The sequence below is a fragment of the Ceratotherium simum genome, chromosome 33 (genome assembly GCF_057802395.1).
Source record: "Ceratotherium simum simum isolate JZ-2026a chromosome 33, ASM5780239v1, whole genome shotgun sequence".
NCBI lineage: Eukaryota > Metazoa > Chordata > Mammalia > Perissodactyla > Rhinocerotidae > Ceratotherium > Ceratotherium simum.
Window position 1 is genome coordinate 14,958,352 of NC_141932.1, and position 20,564 is coordinate 14,978,915.

Genomic DNA, 20,564 nt, shown 5'->3' on the forward strand with positions numbered 1-20,564 from the left:
TGGCTTCTGAAGACCGGCCTACCCCTTGGCGCAATGAGCGCCGGGATTCGTAGTCCAGCGGCAGAAGTAAGGTGGGACGCGCAGTACCGGCACAAATGACAGAGGAGGGAATCACCGCTGTTCTGACCAATGGACAGTACGTACTGGGCCTGAGTGGCGCGCGCCCAACCAATGGATAAGCCTCTAAGCCTGACTGACGTGTGGTTCAGCCTACGGGCGGCCCGTGGGGCGGGGCGTTTAGCGGCGGCCTTGGTGCGAACCATGGGAGGAGGCTGGTGGTGGGCTCGGGCCGCCCGCCTGGCCCGACTCCGCTTCAGGGGGGTGCTGCTGCCGCCTCCGCGGCCCCGGAGCGGGGGCGCCCGGGGGTCCTTCGCCCCCGGCCACGGCCCCCGTGCAGGGGCCTCGCCGCCCCCCGTGTCCGAGCTGGATCGCGCGGACGCCTGGCTGCTCCGGAAGGCGCATGAGACAGGTCTGGGACCCGGGCTGGGGCTGGGGTCGGCCCGGGTGGGCGAGGGGTCTGGAGAGCCGAGCAGCCCGCGCGCGTGTGGGGGACAGGGGCGGGGCTTCTGCTGGAGCAGGACCCGGGCTCAGGAGGGAGAAAGGCTTCCGTGTAAGCGCAGGGAAGTGCAGGCTGCAGGAGCGCAGCGTGTCCGCATAGAAGGGCTTGCGGATGGGACAGTGGGTCCAGGTTAGTGGGGTGCAGTGGGCAGCGGAGAGGCTGGTCGGGCTAGGACGGGCAGCCTCATACAATTGCGCTGTCCGCATGAGGGAGGCTTCCAAATAGGGCTCAGGGCAAGAGAGTGGCTTACAAGAGGGGTCCGCTTTGGAGGGGCCAGTTCAGATTACAGAGGAGACCACTACTGCATAAGGCGGGAGTGTGGATCCCCACAGAAGAGGGGCAAGTTCCCGATTGGAGGAAGAACAACCAATAGGAAAAAAGCTCGGGGCTGATTGGAGGGCGAGGTGATCCAGGCTGCTGGGGGAGGGGCCTTATGGGGGGCGGAGCCTGGATGGGAAAGGACGGGTCATCTAGAGAGGATGGGGTAGGGGTCGGGGGCTTGTAACCCCACTGGCCCGTTAGCGCCACACCTGAGACTTGAAAGGATGTGAATGACGTCAAGGAAGGACACGCTCGGTTGCAGACATAGGGGTAGTTTTTTGAGGAAAACTGAAGAGGGAGGCTGGAGAGAGGCCTGGGGTGGGGGAGCTGTTTGTCCCGGGGTCCGAGGGGAAGTGTGCGGGGCGACCCGTGGGGATACACATGTGGGGAGGGGGTTGACCAAGATGCCCTCTTGGGGTCTTAGGTGCTGCAATTTCGGTCCTAGCTTCTAGAGAGACTCTTGAATCTTTGGTGTTGCAGAGTTTGGGGGAGAGGGAGGGAGGCGAGAGAGGGTTTGGGGGGATAGGGTTATGTGGGGGGCCCGCCAGGAAGAGGTGGGGATGTGGGGTGGGAGGGGGTGGTGGGATGAGATTAAGCCTCTCAGTTTCACTGTCTGGGCTGAGGGGTCTGGGGATAAGGTTTGGGCTGATGCTGATTTCTGTTCCCTCCTCTGCCCCCTCCCTCCAGCCTTCCTCTCCTGGTTCCGCAATGGCCTCCTGGCCTCGGGCATCGGGGTCATCTCCTTCATGCAGAGTGACATGGGTCGGGAAGCCGCCTATGGTGAGTGCAGACCCCCACTGTCGCCCCCCCTCCCCTACTGGGGAAAATAGAGCCCCCCTCCCTGGTTAGTGTAGATTGCGTCCTGCTCCATCCCCCCATAGTAAGTGTAAAACCCCTCATCCTTCCCCCACCAGAAGACCCCTCACCCTCACTTCTGTGGGCCTTCCACCTGCCCCACCCCCCACCTCTTGAGGTGGTACCTCACCCCTACCTGAGGGGGTGGCCCAGGGCATGGCTGGGGGTCTTCACTCCCTCCAATCCAATATCTCAACAAAGATGAGGGTCCTGGTCGCAGCCCCTCATGCTGGCCCACCCCCGGCTTGGCCCTGCTTCTGCCTCTCCAACCCTCTTTGCTCTGAGACCAGCCCCCCACCCCTCCTCTGATCCTGGACCCCACCTCCAAGTCTAGACACCCCCTGATTCCTTCTCAGGCCCCCGACCTTGGCTCTGTCCTGGCCTGACCCCTCCTCTGCCCCTGAGTTTGCCCCATCCCCTGTCTAACTGCATCTCAGTCCACTGACCCCCCCGGGTGCCCGGGACCTGGCTCCCTGACCCTGGCCTCCACCCCCCGACGCGTCGCAGCCCCAGCCTGGGCCCAGGCCCTCGGGTGCCCTCCCCTGACGCGGCCTCCGCCCCCTCCACAGGCTTCTTCCTGCTGGGCGGCCTGTGCGTGGTGTGGGGCGGCGCCTCCTACGTGGTGGGCCTGGCGGCGCTGCGCGGGCCCATGCAGCTCTCGCTGGGGGGCGCGGCGGCGGGCGTGGGCGCCGTGCTGGCCGCCGGCCTGCTCTGGGCCTGTGCCGTGGGCCTCTACATGGGCCAGCTGGAGCTGGACGTGGAGCTGGTGCCCGAGGACGACGGGACGGCCGCCGCCGAGGGCCCCGATGACGCGGGCCGGCCCCCGCCCGAGTGAGCAGCGGGCCGCGGGGCCGGGCCGGGCGCTGGACGGCCGGGACATTAAAACCTGACCCTTCCCTCGCTCCCGATTCCCCGTGTGGTTCCTGCTACCTGGGGAAGGCTGGGCCTGGAGGGGCATGGAGCGCGGGGGGAGGGAAGGGACAGGTGGCCTGGGAGGCGACAGAGGCAGGTGGAGTCACCAAGAAGGAGAAGGAAGGAGAGAGGAGCTCCACGGCGCGCAGAGACGGAGCCACAGGGCGGGGCAGGTGTTTAATTCTCAGGCAGGGCCGATGGGGCTGAGAGCCCTGGCCCCTTGGGCCCCACGCATCCCCAGAGTCCAGTCTGCAGGCGGCTCTCCCAGTCCTCAGTCCCCCTTCCGCGGCACCCTGGTGCCCGGGGGCCCCGCGTAGGGCAGGCCCAGCGTGGGGTAGAAGGCCTCGGGGAAGGCGGGGCCGGGGCCCAGCCTCTGCAGGTGTGGGTACACGAAGCCCAGCTCCGCGGGGCCGTAGCGGATGGTGCCCGGCGTGCACAGGCCCCGGACGCCGGGCGGCAGGAAGCCGGCGTGCAGCAGGGCAGGGGGTGCGGCCCCAGGGGGCGCCAGGCCCCACGGCCGCGCCAGGTCCTGCTTCAGGGCCCCCGCCCGGATGACGGAGGTGAACTCAGGCCGCAGCGGGGCTGGCTGGCTGGACGGTTCCTCGTCCCCACTGTCCTCCGGGTCTTTAGTGTCCCCGGGCCCGGGCTCCACTTTGATGCATTTGCCCCGGGTCTGGGGGGCCTTCTCATCCTTGGCCGAGGGTGCAGCCTGCTTCCCTCCCGCTGGAGGCTCTGGCTCTGGAAGAGAAGGATCCGCAAGGGCCTGTGTGTGCGCGTCCCCAGCCCTCAGTCTTCCCATCTGTGGAGTGGAGCTGTGCTCTGCCGTCTGGACCTGTGGGTCTCAGCTGGGGTGGTTTTGATGGAAATGTCCCACATCTGCACCATCCGACACATTAGCCACTGGCCACATATGGCGACTGAGCCCTTGAGATGTGACGACGACTGAGGAACTGAGTTTTTAATTTGAATTGTTATGTAAACAGCCGCATGTGGCTAGCGGCTTCCGGACTGGACAGCGCAGGTCCCAGAGGCCGCTCGGAGCCCCTCCGGGGTTGGGGTGGGCGGTGGGGCTCACCTGTGGGCTCTGGCTCCGGGCTGGGCACTTCCTCACGGGCCACACTGGCTGGAAGCTGGAAGGCGTCCAGAGGTGTCTGGCTGCCCTCGGCTTGGCTGGGACAAGACAGATGGGGTTGGGAGCCAGGGGTCCCGCGCCACCCAGCCTCTGGTGAGGGTGGGCTCCCTCCTGCCCCCCAGTCTTGCAAGTGTAGACTTCCCCTCCCCCTCTGCGAGTGTAGACCCCTCCCCCCTCCAGTGACTGTTGAGCCCGCACCCCCAGGCACTTATGACTCATCCCTGGACCCCCAAACTCCAAGCTGGCTTCTAGCCCAGCTTGGCCCTGTCTCCTGAGGCCAGACCTGTGCAGCCCGTGGCCCCCGGATGTCCCCACCTACGTGTCCCCTGGGTACCTCCTGCTCATCTGACCTCAGCATCTTCCTTCCAAACCTGCTGTCCTCTCAGAGGCCCGGATCCAGGCCCAGCAAAGCCAGAGGCCTGGGGGGGCAGTGGACGGCTGCCTCCCCTCCCCCACCTGTACTGCCAGCCATTCCCAGGACCCGCCACCCCTGCTCCCTGGTCTCCCAGCCCCTGCCTTGTCCCTCAGATCCCCTCTTCACGGCAGCCAGAGGGCTCTGTCCAAAAAGCGGATCTGACTGTGACCCTCCCAGCCTTAGCCGCTCCACGGCTCCCCAGTGCCCCCACCATCCTCCTCAGGTTCGTCTCTCACGACCACTCCAGCCCCGAGCGCTCCCTTGAGTTCCTTGGACCAGTCGGTGGTTGCTCTGAGCCTTTGCCGAGGCTGTGCCCTCAGCCTGGAATGTTCTTCCCACCTCTAGCTTCTTTCTGTCCGTCGCTCTGCTCTGTGGCCCTCCCCCGGTGAGAGCCTGCCATGGCTCCCCAGTGCCCGGAATCAAGTCCAGTCCCTCAAGGTCGGCCCGAGGCCGCTTCGAACCTGCCTCCCTAGGAGAGAGTGTCACTCCCGCCCCACTGCCTCTCCCCATTGTCCCCCTCTCCCCTTCATGTTTTCAAACCCCTCGGGGCTTGTCCTCTTCTAGCAGCCCTCCCTGAAGAGCTCCTACGCTGAGGTGGGGAGAATCTTCGGGAGGGGGTTCCGAGCCCCCTGTGGGATGGGGGGGGCGCGATCCTCACCTGAGCACATAGCTGACCCAGAGCACGTGGCGCTCCCCAGGGCTCTTCCCGCTCACGGCCACGGTGGCCACGGACTGCAGCCACACGAAGCCCCCGGCGCGCTGCAGCCAGCGGTAGTAACCGGTCATCACCTGACCCTTGTCCAGCACTGGGCCCCGCCCAGGGGCCACAGAGGCGGGGGCGGGGAGGGGCGACGGGCAGAGGGGGAGAGGCGGGTCAGCAGACACAGGGAGGGGGCGGACAGGGGATGGGCGGAGGGGAGACGGGTGCAGAGATGGGGAGACAGGTGTGGAGAGAGATGGGGAGACCGGTGCAGAGACAGATGGGGAGACAGGTGCGGAGAGACGGGGAGACGAGTGCGGAGAGACGGGGAGACACGGGGGACAGAAAGGGGGAGACCGTGAGGAGCAGAGAGAAAGGCCAAAGGAGAGAGAGAGAGACAGCCAGAGTCAGAAAGGCAGAGGTAAGCCAGCATCAAGGCCCCTGGATTTTTAAGGGTGGGTCCAAGAGACCCCCAGGCCCCCTGACTCCCACCCCACATCCTGAGCCATTGCTCAGAGTCTCTTTGCTGCTCTTGCTGGACTGAGTTGAGCTCCTGGAGTTGGCAGCAGGAGGGACTGTGGTCAGCCCCGAAGAAGGACTTCCAGGCAGCGGGGCATTGGGAGTACTCAGGTCTGGGGTGAGGGGTTCTCACGGTCCAGGTGGCTTTGGCGGATCCTGGCTGCATCCTGTCCGTGGACAAACTGGTAGCAGCTGCGGCCCACCAGCTCCGAGGGCCCCAGGTCCATGTGGTCGCTGACTCTGAGGGCAGGGGGTGACAGAGAGAGGAGGGGAGGAGGGGTCCGAGACCAGGGAGTGGGGAAAAAGAGGCAGAGTGGGCTCCAAAATCACCCAGGGTCCAAACCCTTGCTCTGGAGTGCTCTGGGCCTCAGTTTTCCCCTCTGTATAATGGGCGTGAGAATATTTACAATAATAGTGACCCTCCTGGGGTGGCTATGGGCACTCAGGCAGCTGGCACTCCTGGGTGTGGGGTGGCCCAGGTACTCCGGAGATGCTCAGAGTGTGGGGACTAGTTCACCGAATTCCCCCCCCCCCCCCCCCCCCCCCCCCGCGTGGTGCAGGAGAGAGTGGATAAGAGACGAGAGCCCAGAGAGGGTGAGAGAGAAATGGGATGGGAGGGTGGGCGGCGCTCTGCGGACGGAGGGCTTGGGCCTCAGAATCAAGCGCAGCGCCCCCTCCAGCCCCAAAGGCTGCGCCCCAGCCTCTGCCTTCACTCCTTCTTCCCGTCACCCCCGGTGCTCCGCTGCTCTGCCGCCTCCCATGGCTCCCCAGTGCCCCAGGCCACAGACCGATGCGCCCCCTGACTTCTGTGCGCCCCCCTCCGCCCGCCTCGGCCCCAAGCCCGGTACCTGCTCTCACAAGCAAGGATGGTGAGCCCCAGGCTGAGCCGGAAGACGATCATGTGTCCGTGGAGGGGCAGCTCAGCCAGCGGGGCCGGGGGCAACGTGTGGCCGAGGGCCACGAGGCCCAGGGCGCGGGCCCGCAGGCGGCCGGTCACGTGGATGACCTGCAGGCGGTGGGCGTGGCTGGAGGCGGGGCCTGGCTCCGGCTGTCACCCTCAGGCGCTGGGGCACGGGGACATGGCAGGCGGGACTGCAGGAGCCCCCCACCCCGGGCCGGGGAGGGGACCAAAGGGCTCACACCCACCTTGTACCCCGAGGCCTTCACGTGCAGCCCCCTCTTGGTGAGGGTGGATTTCATGCGGATGAAGAACGAGCGCTCCTGCACCCAGGAGGAGGCGGGCGCCTCGGTGGGGCTGGTCTCTGGGGCGGAGAGTGAAGGGAGGTTACGGGGTCCTGAAGAGGAACCGCACGGGCCACCTCTGTCCCCTGCAGAGCCAGCCGGACACGGGGTCATGGCCACTCAGAGAAACTCACGGACCTTGTACACTAACGCCCCCTCCGAGCAGCAGCCAGCCAGCCAGCCGGGTCTTTCTAAAGCTCAGGTCCCACCTTGTCCCTCCCCTGCTCTGAACCTGCCATGGCTCCCTAGGACTTCTGGGAGAAAGCCCAGCTCCTCACCTAAAAATTTGGGCCAGGTCAGGCGTCTCCTCCTCCAGGAAGCCCTCCCTAACCCCCAGGCTGGGTCAGCCACTCGCTCTGGGGTCTCGCATCCCAGCCTGCCCACTCTGTGTCGTCACTCTCTGGGGATGGGTGAGTCTCCCCCACTGGACTATGGGTCCTGGGAGGGTGGGGCTGGGCTCTTGTCACGACTGTGTTGCCAGCCCTCCCAGCACAGGGCTGGGCACAGAGCAGGGGCTCGGGGTATAGCAACAAATAAGACTCACAAATACAGATTATTCCATAAACCCCCTTGAGACAGTCTTAAAAATATGCTCACACAGATGACCCCAGGCCTCAAACTTAGGTGCAAACACAGTCACCCTCCCTGACAGTCTCACAAACATCTCCCAAACTTGCCAGCACTGCTGATAGCCCGGATGTTTTTGGAATTTTCCAGGGGAGAGAAGGGTTAGAAGCACAGATCCTGGAGCCAGACAAACCCAGGCTGGAGTCCAACTCAGCCTCTTCCAGCTGTGTGGCCTGGGGCAATTAACTTAACCTCTCTGTGCTGTGCCTCAGTTTCCTCCTCTGGAAAATGGAGCTAGTAATAGTTCCTGCTTTGTGGGGTTGGGATTCATGAAATTATGTGCTTAAAGGCACAGCATGTGTAAGTGCCCAATAAGCAGGCGTCGTTGGTATTTACCAGTCTGGTTCCCTCTGCCGCTCATGGGCACCTCTGAGCAGCCAGAGTGGTCTTTCTAAGGCTCACATCTCGCGTAGCCAGGCAATTTTAGGGAGCCAAATCTCCTGCCTCAGTTTAGACTTTGATTCATTTTTACAAAAACGTGCTTTGCACAACTCTTAACGAGTTTTTGTATAAATGAAACATGGCTGGATACAGCGGACCCGGTGTCCCCTGATCTACCCTCAGCCCTCATTCTCTGGGGCCCCTGGAATTACCGATCTCGGGGGTATCCGCAAGCGAGGAGGAGGAGGAGGAGGAAGAGGACGGGACGGAAGGTGGGGTGGGGGGCCCGGGGGTGGGGGCCCGCAGCCCCAGTTGCTCCAGCACCTCGGAGTGGTCCCCCGGATGGATGTAGTCAAAGACGCTGCTGCCTGTCAGCTCCACCTGCCGGCGACGGGGGGGAATGCAGGGGCCGGGTGAGGTGCGCGCGCAGTCACTCGCCCGCCCAGTCGGCCTCTGGCTCACTCGCCTACACGCAGGCGCGCTTCATGCTAGCCTTTGTATTTACTAGAATTTTTCTTCTTCTTTTTTTTTTTTTTTAAAGATTTTATTTATTCATTTTTTTCCCCCCAAAGCCCCAGCAGATAGTTGTATGTCATAGGTTCACATCCTTCTAGTTGCTGTACGTGGGACTCGGCCTCGCGCTGAACGGAGAAGTGGTGCCTTGGGGCGTGCCCGGGATCCGAACCCGGGCCGCCAGCATCAGAGCGCGCGCACTTAACCGCTAAGCCACGGAGCCGGCCCTCTTCTTCTTTTTTTTTTTTTAACCTTTTTAAAAGAGGATACAAACTTAGGCTTTTCTCATGCCCTCCCACTTTAAACTCAATAGCTATTAAGTATGTTCTGCCCCTTCCTACTCTGTTAAGAAGGAGCCGTGTAGGGGGTTGGGATGGGGGAATGTCATAGCCTCCATTTACCCAGCTCCCACATACTCATTCCCCCCTCCGTACAGCAAACAACTGTGTCCTGAAATGAATCACACGATGTCTCAGCAGGAATGGAACTCAGGACACAAGCAGTGGAATGGTTCTCGAACTTTTTTTTTTTTTGTGAGGAAGATCAGCCCTGAGCTAACATCTGATGCCAATCCTTCTCTTTTTGCTGAGGAAGACTGGCCCTGGGCTAACATCTGTGCTCATCTTCTTCCACTTTATATGGGACGCCGCCACAGCATAGCCAGACAAGCGGTGTGTCGCTGCACGCCTGGGATCCAAGCCCGGGCCACCAGCAGCAGAGCGCGCGCACTTAACCACTACACCACGGGGCCGACCCCTCGAACTCTTTAGAGAGTTAGAACCTTTCAATCAGACAGACTTTTCCATTCAATTTGGCTCCCCAGGTCTCTCCCTGCAGTCCCCTTCTCTCGACGCCTCCCCAGTCCAGGCGCCCATCTTCTCCCCACTGCGTTCCTGCCCCGCATCCTCACTGGTCTTCACCTCCAGTCCCCACAAGTTACTCATGTGAACACCCTCCTCCTCTCAGAAGCTTCCCACGGCTCCACTGCTCCCTGGCTTGGGGTCACAGGCCTCCCTCTATCCCTCATCCCTCTGAACTCCTCCCCCTCATTCAGCCCTTTCCTCCACTCATCCTCCCTCCCTTCCTCTTGTCGATATGCCCCTTCCTTCAGAGCCTTCCTCCTCCGGGAATCTCTAACGACTCACTGAAAAGCTGCTCGCAAAGGCTAAATACCAACACATCGAATTTTCTAATTTTACCATTTGCCAAAATCTCTGTAAAAACGATAAGAACTGAGAGCAATTTGTGTTGAGTAGATTGGCAAAGCCCAAGATGTCACAAGGAGCCAGGACTCCAGGGATGGGGCTTTCAGCTTCCCCCTGCCCTCCTTTTACCATTCGGCCACCAGTTGCGTGAGCTGGGGCAGAAACAGTGGGCTGGAATAAAGACAAAACGAAAGCCAGTCCACTCAAATGCCACAGAAAATCACCCACAGCCGGCAACACCCAAGCCCGTCCAATACGAATTGCTGTAAGCCTTTACAATTGTTAGAAGAAACAAGTTTTGGCAAATACAGTACATTTGGGGAACCACTCGTGGGCAAACTGGTCTTTCTGCTCATTTGCTTTCTTCAGATTGACCTGTTACTTTAATAACCCTCCTCTGCCTGTGAGGAGGAGCCATATATTCGGTGCCATGTGGGGTTCCAAGGAACGCACTTTGGGAAGCACAGATTCAGTCCATTTTCATGCTGGGATGGGGAGGCCAGGAGAAAGGGCAGGCATGGGCCAGCAAGGGAGTTGGTGGCTGAGGCAGCCCAGCCAGCCCGCTGCACGCCCCTTACCTGTGAGAGGCCCAGATAAATGGAGACCGTCTCTGAGATGTAGAGGAACTTCCCTTCCTGGTTCAAGGCAAACACGAAGCCGTCCAGGGACTAGAATGGGGAGAGACAGGGACGGGGAGAGGAGGGCCTGGCATCTGTCTGTCTGTCCAGCTGGCAAGTGGTAAGAGGTTCTGAAATCTGGATCTCTGCCTAGGATGGATTATTCTGGGTGGGGAGGGGGCTTTGCTGGTCCTCGAAAGGGGCAGGTAGGAGGGGGAGCCGGAGAATTCACCCTCCCAGCCTGGGGCTCCCCACGGAATGGATGCTGGAGAAAAGGGCGCTGTTCTCTGGAGGCGGCCACCAGGTGGCAGCAAGGAGCAGCGGCAGGGAAGGGGCCTCACCTGCAAAATGTGTCCTCCCAGGTGCCGTTCGAAGACTTCGGAGACCAGCGCCACGGGGCCCCTGCGGCCTGGGGCTTGGGGCAGAGGCAGGGGTGAGGCCGGGGCCTGTTGCTCTGGCTGACCCCTGGCCTTCTGCGCAGGCCCCCAGGGAGCCAGGCTACAGACCTCCTTCTCGTGGCCCCAGGCCTGCAGCCATCTTGGGGTACTGGGGGCCCTGGGCCCTCGGGGGAGAGACACGGGGTGTGGGAAAGAGTGGAAGGGGCAGAGGTGGGTCAGACAGACAGACAGACAGACAGACTGAGACACACAGAGACAGAGAGACACCAGGAGATGCAGAAAGGGATTCATTCATTCATCCATTCATTCATTCCACAAACTTGCCCTGAGCACCAACCGTGTACTGGGCCCTGTGCTAAGTAGTGCTGGGGACACAGAGGTGACTGGGAGAGCCCAGTCCTGCCCTCACAGGGCACCCAGGCCAGGGGCAGATAAACAAGCAAGCAACGAACAAATATAGAATTATCATCAGTGGCCAGTGCTACGGAGAATTGAATAGATGGTGTGAATAAAGAAGAATGGGGTAAGGCCCATGGGAGGAGGGAGCGTTTGAGCTCAGACCTGAAGGATAAGAAGGAGACAGAGAGGAGACTGAAAAGGAAAGAGAGACAGACAGACAGACAGACAGGGAGAGACAGAGATATTGAGAGACAAAGACACAGGGAGACAAATAGATGGACAGAGAGACATAATGGACTAGAGAAAGAAAGACGTTACCATTCAACAAAAAGACAAACAACCCAATTCAAAAATGGGCAAAGGACTTGAATAGACATTTCTCCAAAGAAGATAGACAAACGGCCAATAAGCACATGAAAAGATGCTCAACATCATTAGTCACTAGCAAGACGCAAATCAAAACCACAATGAGAGGCCACTTCACACCCACTAGGATGACTAGAAAAGAAAAGAAAAGAAGTGTTGACGAGGGTGATGGGAAATAGGAAACCCCACGCATCGCTGGTGGGAATGTACAATGGTGCAGCTGCTCTGGAAAACAGTTTGGCCGTTCCTCAATAAGTTACACATAGAGTTATCATATGACCCAGCAATTCCACTCCTAGGTATAGACCCAAAGGAACTGAAAACAGGTGCTCTAGCAAAGATTTGAGTATGAATGTTCATAGCAGAATTATTTATAATGGCCCAAAGGTGGAAGCAACCCAAGTGTCCATCAACTGAGGACTGGATAAACAAAATGTGGTATATCCATACAAGGGAATATTATGCAGCCATGAAAAGGAATGAAGTACTGATAGATGCTACCACATGGATGACCCTTGAAAACATGATGCTGAGTGAAAGAAGCCAGACACAAAAGACTGTGTATGATTCTATTTATATGAAATCTCCAGAATAGGCAAATCCATGGGACAAAACATAGACTAGCTGTTGCCAGGGGCTGGGGTAGGGGTGGAGGGTCTGGGGACTGACTACTAATGGCTACAAGGTTTTATTGGGGGTGGTGAAAATGTTCTGGAACTAGATAGAAGTGATGGTTGCACAACATTGTGCCTGTACTAAATGCCACTGAACTGCATGCTTTAAAATGGTGAATTTTATGCTATGTAAATTTTAGCTCAATAATTAAAAAAAGAGAGAGAGAGGGAACAGAGACATATATAGACAGAGAAATTGAGGCAGGGGTAGAGAGACAGAAAGAGACAAAGACAGAGAGACATAACGAGATGGAGAGACAGAAGAAAAGAGAGACACAGAGAGGGATACAGAGAAGCCAGTGGTGGAAAGACAGATGGTGAATGAGGCAGAGGCAGAGAGAGTCCCGGTCCCCTGACCCAGCCCCCACAGGCAGGAGCAGAGGGCTCCGGACACCCGTGCTGTGGGTGGGCAGAGGTCCAGGGGGCCTGGACCCTGTTCCCACCCAGCACCCCCTCCCTGACCCCCCCAAGGGTCCCCGCGCCCAGACCGGGGAGCTAGGGGAAGGACTCCGTGACCTCGGGGGTCCGCAAGCGTGGGGCTCCTGCAGGGCTAAGGGCCCAGGTCTGTTGTCCAGCCCCAGCGCTGTCCCTCCCTGGCTGTGTGCCCTGGGACCAGCCCCTTCACCTCTCTGTGCCTGGGTTTTCTCCTCTGTCAAGTGGGTTTGCTAAGAGCGCTGACCTCACAGGCTGGATAAGCACTCAGGCAGCTCAAGGACCAGAAAGGGCCAGGGCCGGCCTGGCACCCAGCAGATGCTCGGCAACACAGAGCTGGCATTAGCATCAATAGTGTGATCACTATTGTTACTTCCAGACCATCAAAACACCGGGCGGCGAAACCCCGCCCCCTCCTCCCCATCGCCACGCGGCCCCCGAGCCCCGCCCCCAGCCCCCTGCCGGCCAGGCCACGCCTCCTCCTCCCAGGAGCACCCCAACATCCTCCCGCCGTTCACATCCTTTTTCCACCCCCGCTGGAGCTCCAGGAACAATAACTCGGGGGGGGGCGTTGATGGGGACCCCTCCCCCGAGATGCAGCGCGAACCAGCCGGGTGACAGGCGGGAACAATGCCGCCCGCTAATTGTCGCAATTTTCCCCTGTCATTTTTGCTAATTCCTTCATTTTCCCTCTCACGGGATCAGCCCGGGTCAGACCGAACAGGCTGCAATTAACAGCGTTAATGGGCACGTCGGGATGCGTGTGTAGGGGGAGGGCTCAGCCATTGCTGTTCCCCCATCCCGGGTCCCCCAGCCCTGGGACCGGAGTCCTGGGGTCTGTCCCCATCGCTGACTGATGCCAATGATCTCCCCCAGCCTCCCCATCCCCGAACCCGCCAACTCCCCGACTCCTCCCCCTGAGTTCCCTCTTCTCCTCCCCAAATGCCTCAACTCAGCAGGGCGCTCTTCACTGCTCCCAGATCTGCCTCCTCCTCACGGCCGGACTCCAACCATCACTCAGTCATTCAACAAACATTGCCTGAGGGGTTTTTTTTTTTTTTCTATCAGAGCCTGAGACTGCTAGAGAAGAAAGATTGTCCCAGCCATCATCATCCCTTACACACAGAGGGGGACTGAGGGGCAGAGGGGAGAAACCCAGGCCTTCACCTCCCATTCTCGATTACCCTGAGGGATTTGCCAGCTGGGGTAGCGGGGAGGAAGGGCTGGGACCTCATTAGCCTTCGGGAGCCTGCGAGAGGGAACCACCCACCGTAATCAGAGTGCCCCGCTCCCTGGAGCAGGCCTGCGGGCCGGAGGGGGCATTTCCACCTCTACTTTCCGCAGCCTCATCTGTAAAATGGGTCTAGCGATAGAGCGGAATGGGTTTGTATAGAGTAGGTGCCTAATTCCTGAGTCCTGCCACTATTCTCATCAGGATTCTACGGATAACCTCAGGGCGCCCCTACCCTTCCAGATAGTTCCTTGCTGTCCGCCCTGACCCCTCTCTTTCTCTTGTCCATTTTCTGCGAGTCCCATAGCTGTGCCCTCGCCGAATGACCAGAATCCAGCCACCTTTCACCCCACGGTCCCCACCCTGGTCTGGCTGCCTCCTCCATCCCCTGCCCTCCTGGACCACTGCCCTCGCCTCCTCACTGGGCTCCCTGCTTCCGCCCCTACACCCACCACCTCCGTGGCTCCTGGCTGACTTGGGGTAACAGCCAAAGTGCTCACCACGGCCCACGAGGCCCCTGCTGACCACTCCCCGCCTCACTTACTCCTCTCCAGACACCCTGGCCTGTGGCTGTGGCCTGCACCCAGCAAGCTGACTCCTGCCTGCCCCAGGACCTTTGCACTTGCTGTTCCCCCTGCCTGGATGGCTCTTCTTCCAGCTTTCCTCAGAACTTGCTCCCTACCTCCTTCCAGTCTCAGCTCCAAGGTCACTTCCTCAGAGAGACTGAGCCTGACCTGTGAATTAAGATGTCCCCCTCACTCCACCCCTCACTCCATTCCAGTCGCCCAGCTGTGGAAGTGAGTCCTTACTGGGCCCCAGGCACTATTCTAGGCTCAGGGAACAAGGTGCTGCGGGAGAGAAACACACAATAAACAAGAGAAATAAGAAATACATAGTGTCTGATGATGGTAAGTGCTATGGAAAGAAATGAGGTGGGAGAGGAAGACAGCGAGTGCTGGGGGCGGGGGGGGGTTGTCATTTTTCACAGAATGGTCACAGATGGCCTTATGGAAGAGGTGACATTCAGAGGGAAGAGAGTTCCTGCTGGAGGCACAGCAAGTGCAAAGGCCCTGGGGTGGGAATATGTTTCTCTGGGGAACAGCACGGTGGCCAGTGTGTGTGTGGGGGGTTGAAGAGGTGAGAGGGGAAAAGATGAGATCAGCGAGGTGGGGGACAGGGTTTATAGGCCCACCCTTGAGGGCAGGACTTTGTCCTGTTCCCTGCTCTGTCACCAGCACGTGGAACAGTGCCTGGCACAGAGCAAGTGTTCAATACGCATTTGTTGAATGAATGACCGATGCTGATATGAGATCAAGCCTGTCTCCTCCTCCCACTCAGAGGCCCCTGCTAGGCTTTAACATCTGTTGTGCCATTTCACAGATGGCAGACTGAGGCCCTGACCCTCCTAGGATTTTTGAGAGGCTCAAGCGTGTTCATTTGTCTCCAGTGCTCAGCAGTGTCCGACATGTATATTATTATTATTAATATTATTGAGGAGGACATGGGAGGCCCCTCCTCTTCCGAAAGTGCGAGGCCCAATGCTCTGCTCTCTGACTCAGTTTCCCCATCTGAACTATGGAAGCTGGCACTCAGCCTCTTGTTGGGGACGCCGGAGAGCAGCAGACACCCCCAAGATCCTAATTTTGAAGGGAAGGGAGAGAGTCCACGGCCGTACCCGCCCCAGTTACCCATCCAGGCAATGGGGGGGCTCAACGGGGCTCTCTCAGCCCCCCCTCCTGTCCCCGGGGCTCGGGGACAATAGACAAGATGTTTATCCCCTGCCGGCGCACATGTTGTTCGCGGTAATGACAGTAATCAGCGCGCTAATGCCGCATTCTCTCGGCGACAGTCAATTCGCCTAATTACCGCCTGGGAAGCCGGATTATTTAAATTTAAATGGTGATTTATTGCGAGCTTAATCAATGCTATTTTCTCTCCCCCTCCCCCTGGGACCGGGGCAGGAGGGGAATTGGAGCCCCTCCAACCCCACCTGAAGGACACCCCTTCTTCTGGGGGGGAGGGGCCGGGGGTGGTCTGGCCCTGTCACCTGTGACCTTAGCTTAACCCTATTCACTGTCTTTTAGTAATAAGAGTAAAGCGATAATACGTCAAACAGAATAACAATAACATAACACTTCCGAGAATCTATCAATAACAAAGTCTGAATAATAATAAAAGTAAGTGTCTATATATATCTGTGTTTTACATATTCTATAGTTTTACATATTATAGATTGTATTTCTTTGTTTATTTCGTTATTGTGTCTTGGCCACTAGGATGGCGGCCTGTCCAGGGCGGGGACGTTCTCTAGTTAGTTTCTTTTTTTTTTTTTTAATTTATTTTTTTTCCCCAAAGCCCCAGTAGATAGTTGTATGTCTGGTTGCACATCCTTCTAGTTGCTGTATGTGGGACGCGGCCTCAGCATGGCCGGACAAGCGGTGCGTCGGTGCGCGCCCGGGGTCTGAACCCGGGCCGCCAGCAGCGGAGCACGCGCACTTAACCGCTAAGCCACGGGGCCGGCCCTCTAGTTAGTTTCCTGCTGGGTCCCCAGGGCTCAGAACAGTAACACGCACACAGACGCTCAATAACCCGCAGCCCCCAGCCACCCTGCAAGGTAACCATGGATAACCAGAGTCCTACGTACTGATGGCTCGCTCTGCACCAGGCGTGCCCAGGGCCTTTGCACATATGACCTGGTTGATTAACTTCTCAACCCTCAGAGGGGGCATGTCATCACGATTCCCATTTCACAAATGAGCCACAGAGAGGTGAGGCGACCAGCCGGGGTCGCCACGCTGGGGAGTGGCCAAGTGGGGACAAGGACCCAGGCGAGTCTTTCTGAAGCTCGCCATCTGACCCCCCCCCCCCCACGCTCCCCACCTCTTTCCCGAACTGGGCATTCAGACTCCAGAGTCCTCGAGCCCCCCCCAGGGTCCCCGCAGGGCTGAGTGCGCGGGTTTCCTGCGCATCAGTGCGTGGGAGGCCGAGGCTGGGTCCCCTCTGTCCCCTTCATGGAGCTGTGGGTCTCTTTTGTGATAACAATGATACACCTCCTCTAACAAAAATGAGAGTAGTTCCTAGTGGTGGGATCGGGTTGTTGGCAGGCCCTCGGTTAGGCCAGAATTCATGAAATCGTCCCTACTTGGTGTGCCCATTTTGCAGACGAATAAACTGAGGCTTGGAGAGCAGAAGCCACGTGATACGGACACAAAAGGTCTGACTCACTCCAAACCCGGTGGTCCCTCTGGATCCAGGAGCTGTGCGCCGGCTGGCGCCGGGACCCCCGCCCCCCGCGCACGCGCACTCACCCAGGCCGGCCGGCGGCCCCGCGGCCCGCAGCCCCCAGGGCGGCGCCCCCAGCGCGGCGAAGCGGCGCAGGCGGAGGTAGGTGACGCTGAGGCGCACGATGGACGCCTTGTCCAGCTGGCTCGAGATGGCTCCGGGCAGCGGGAGCAGCTTGGCCAGCTCGAAGAACTCCAGGTTCTCCTTTCCGCGCCGCGAGCGCGCCGCGTTCCGGGACTTCTCCTTGCGCTGCGCCTGCAGGCTGGGCGGGCGGCGCGGAGGAGGCGTCAGCCGGGCCCGGAGCTCGGGGGTGCCGGGCCTGGGGGCGAGCGCCGCCCCCCGGGGCCTCGGGATGGGTCGGGACGTTGGGAGTGGATTCTACACGCCGGAGGTGGGGGCAGAACTTGAGTGTGAATGGTACACCTGGCCGTGGGGACAGAACCTTGGGTGTCAGTTCCGGGGGGAAGGGGGTGGAAGGGGGGAGATGAAGCGTGTTGGGTGTGAATTTTGAGGAAGGGGGCTAGGAGCAGAACGCAGTGGGGGGGGTCACAGAACAACGGGGGAGCAACTCAGGGTAAGAAATTCCAGCCCCAGGGGGCGGGGCACAAGGCTGGTTGTGAATTCCCCCTGGGGACGCGGACAGCGGGGTGTCGTCTCCCCTGGGGGGGCGGGGCAGAAATGGGTGCGAATTCTCCCGGACGTCTCCTCGGGGGCGGGGCCCCGGCCGAGGGGCGGGGCTTTGCTCACCAGGGTCCGGGCGGGGCCTTGACCACGAGCCCGGGCAGAAAGTCCCACGCGATGCTGCCGCCTCGGCCGCCCCCGCGTCTGGCCTCGCCTCCGCCGCCACCGCCGGGATAGGGGGCCGCCATCTCCGCGGGGGCCGCTCAGGCGGGCCCGGAGCAGCCTGCGGGTCTCGAGATCCGCGCCTCCTGCGGTGGGAGGGAGCCAGAGGGGGCCCCCGGGAGATCCGCGGGGAAACTGAGGCCCGTGCGGGGCTCAGGGTACCAGCACGGAGCTGGCGCTGGAGCGTGCCTCAGTTTCCCCTCCCTGGAGCCTCCGGCACAGAGCCTGCAGCTGTCACCCTGGCCGGGTCTCGGGCGAAGCTCAGGGCGCGGACGTGCCCCGCCGCCGCCTCCCCCGCGCCGCCCGCCAGCGCGCCCGCCTCACGCCCGCGCCGGGCCGGCTCCCGCATACCAATAGGCGCACGCGGCGCGCATACGGATCCGACCGGCCCGCGCGCTGCGTGCCAAGCATGCCCAAGGCGGGCGGGGGGCGCGCGCCTCGCCGGGCCCGGGCGCGCCCCCTCCAGCCCGCAGAGCCCTCTGCCCCGGGGATGCATCCCCCCAGCCCATCCCAGGAGTCTGCTTCCCCGCATCTGCGATGCGCCTATTTTCCAGGCTGGGCTGAAGAGGGAGGAGGGCGGAGGGCAGGGACCCCAGCCCGTGCTCTGCCCAAGGACCACCCCCAGCCCCTCGCGGGTGGCGCCACGTGTCCGGGCCGCCAAATCTCCGCAACCACAACTTCCTCTCCGAAGACCGGGGCGTGGGAGCCACAGCCTCGGCCCGAGGACGCCCCCCGGGTGGACGCGACGCTCAGGACCCAGTGTCCTGGTATCCAGCTCCCCCAGAACCAGGAAGGTGTTCCATTAGGTCTTCGCTTCTCCGGGACTAGGCGTTCAGGACGCCCTCTCCCCACCCCCCCACCGCTTCCAGTCTCCAGGCCGCCCCCAAGCCTCCCCCACCAGGTGTTCAGATGCCCTAGATCTTGGCGTCCAGGCACCCTGCCCCCTATTTCTCCAGGACGCGCCCAAACATCCGTGTGCCCCTTCCCCCAGCCTCGGGATACAGGCTTCTCACACCCTGGCCCCCAGGACACTGGAGCTCCAGCCCCCCATTTCTGTAGGACCCAAGAGTTCCCGCTCGCCTCATGCCAGGCGCCAGGCATCCCCTCTCCGCAGGACCCCCAGCCTCGTTACCTGGCCGCGGGGCGGGCTCCGGGCGCGGCGTGGGGCCGGCCGGGCGGCGCAGAGGGGCGGCCCCATAGACCCCGGGGCCGCGGGGCTCGGCGGGGCGCGCGGGGACGGCGCTCGGTTCCCGCGCCCACGGCGGCCTCGCGGACTTGGAGACGCGCGGACGGCGGGCAGGGGGCGGGGCCTGCCGTAGCCCCGCCCACCGAGTCTCCGCCCCCTCGGCCCCGCCCAGCGCCAGCCCCGCCCGCCTGGTGCGCGGTAGGGGGCTCCCAGCCAGCGAGTCCCCGGCTGGCCGGTGTCCCAGCCCCTCACTCCGCACCAGCATCGGGGGTCCAGCCCCCTCCCACCGGAAAGAGAACCTCGGAATCGGGGCTTCCCCACCCCGAGAGGGGAACCCCGGAGTCCGGGCACTAGCTCTGTACCCCGTCCCGGGGCCCTAGCGGGGACACGGCAGGGCCCCTGCACCCGAGCCCCCTCTAGAGGTGGAGACCCAGACGACAGTGCCCTCTCCAGACACAAATCCAGGCGTTCCAGACCCTCCTTTTCCAGGGGAGAACTTCAGGGTGTCAGCTCACCCTCTCCCCCCGGACAAGGAGGGAACCCCACACCCAAGCTCACCCTCCCTTATAAGGCCAGGATTTGGCATCCGGGCCTCTCAGGGACCGGGACACAGGTATCCAAAGATCTTCAGAGATCAGGATCCTGGGGTCTTCAATTCGCCCCCACCAAGGGCTGCAGGGACCGGCACCCTGACATTCGAGCTCCCCATTAGCTCGTCAATGGGAACTCAGGGGTCGTAGCGCCCCCCCACAGAGAACGGGGACCCAGGTGTCCGAGCCAGGCCTGCCCCACTCTGATAGGAGATCCCACATCTCTCTCCCCCAAGGCCCTTCAGCAGCCTGGCGTGGGGGTCTCCAAGCACTTAAACGCTCCTGGGAGCCCCCAATACAATGAAGGAAAACGGGGAAGGAGTCTTAGGAGAGGCAGGTAGGCAGGGGCTCGCAGAGAGCATGGAGCTGCCTCTGGTTGGACAGATGGGGAAACTGAGGCATACACTGCTGAACAGTCGTGTGCACTGGCTGATGGGAACACTCTTAAACTCGCTCCTGATAACCATGGTTAACAAGCAGGGATCACTGTGTTCTGTTAATCCTTTCTTTCACAGCTAGGTTCTGAGCTGGGCTCTGTTACTAAACCTATTTTACAGCTAGGGAAACTGAGGCATGGAGAGACTAGAGAGCTTGGTGATGATGTTCTCTCGGCCAATAATGTTTCCCTGTTTATCCCCAGAGAGACTTGTTAGGCTGTCAGAGTAGAGATTCAAGCGCCGATCACGCTCCCATCTAACACTACTTCCTGGCTGTGTGGCCCAGGCAGGTGCACTCATACTATGCAATTTATTTATGATCACACACACTCTGATCCTGTCCGAGTTAAGAGCCTGATGGCTGGGGTTCAACCGCAGCTCTGCCACTGACTGCTGTGTGACCCTGGGCAAGTGACTTCAGCTCTCTGGGCCTCAGTTTTCTCCCCGGTAACATGAGGATAATTTAATCCTAGTACACGCCTCATAGTATGGTTGTGAGCATTGAATAAGTGCATCCAGCGGTTCTCAAAGTGTGACCTAGGGGTCTCAGGGTGTCTGCTAGGTCAAATTTTCATACTGAAATATTTTCTGCCTTTTTTATTTCACTTGCCCCTGAGTGTCCAGTGGAGTTTTCCAGAAGCTGCATGGCATGTACAGCACACCGAATGCAGAAGCAGCCGTGAGGGCCCAGCTGGCTTCTATTGTGCCGGACTTGACAGAAATTTGCT

At 60.6% G+C, this 20,564-nt stretch overlaps 2 protein-coding genes across 3 annotated transcripts; one reads left to right on the forward strand and one right to left on the reverse strand.

The window, feature by feature from the left end:
• The first annotated feature begins 252 nt into the window (after positions 1 to 252).
• Positions 253 to 2,637, forward strand: TMEM160 (transmembrane protein 160). Its single transcript, XM_004440188.3, has 3 exons — positions 253 to 469; positions 1,568 to 1,660; positions 2,305 to 2,637. Exons 1-3 carry the CDS (start codon positions 262 to 264, stop codon positions 2,568 to 2,570), a joined length of 567 nt encoding a protein of 188 aa, XP_004440245.1. The 5' UTR covers positions 253 to 261; the 3' UTR covers positions 2,571 to 2,637.
• Positions 2,611 to 18,848, reverse strand: NPAS1 (neuronal PAS domain protein 1). 2 transcript variants are annotated; one of them, XM_087421473.1, is made up of 12 exons: positions 18,756 to 18,848; positions 17,528 to 17,709; positions 16,807 to 17,042; positions 10,340 to 10,413; positions 9,960 to 10,049; positions 7,876 to 8,044; positions 6,560 to 6,675; positions 6,262 to 6,419; positions 5,547 to 5,653; positions 4,853 to 5,000; positions 3,723 to 3,817; positions 2,611 to 3,385 (listed from the first exon to the last, which is right to left on the reverse strand). In XM_087421473.1, the coding sequence occupies exons 2-12, from the start codon at positions 17,647 to 17,649 to the stop codon at positions 2,919 to 2,921; spliced, it is 1,782 nt and encodes a 593-aa protein (XP_087277599.1). In that variant the 5' UTR covers positions 17,650 to 17,709; positions 18,756 to 18,848; the 3' UTR covers positions 2,611 to 2,918. The 2 variants fall into 2 exon arrangements, with proteins under 2 accessions (XP_087277599.1, XP_004440244.1); XM_004440187.3 differs by lacking the exon at positions 18,756 to 18,848 and having other exon boundaries at positions 17,528 to 18,434.
• Between the last annotated feature and the right edge of the window lie 1,716 nt (positions 18,849 to 20,564).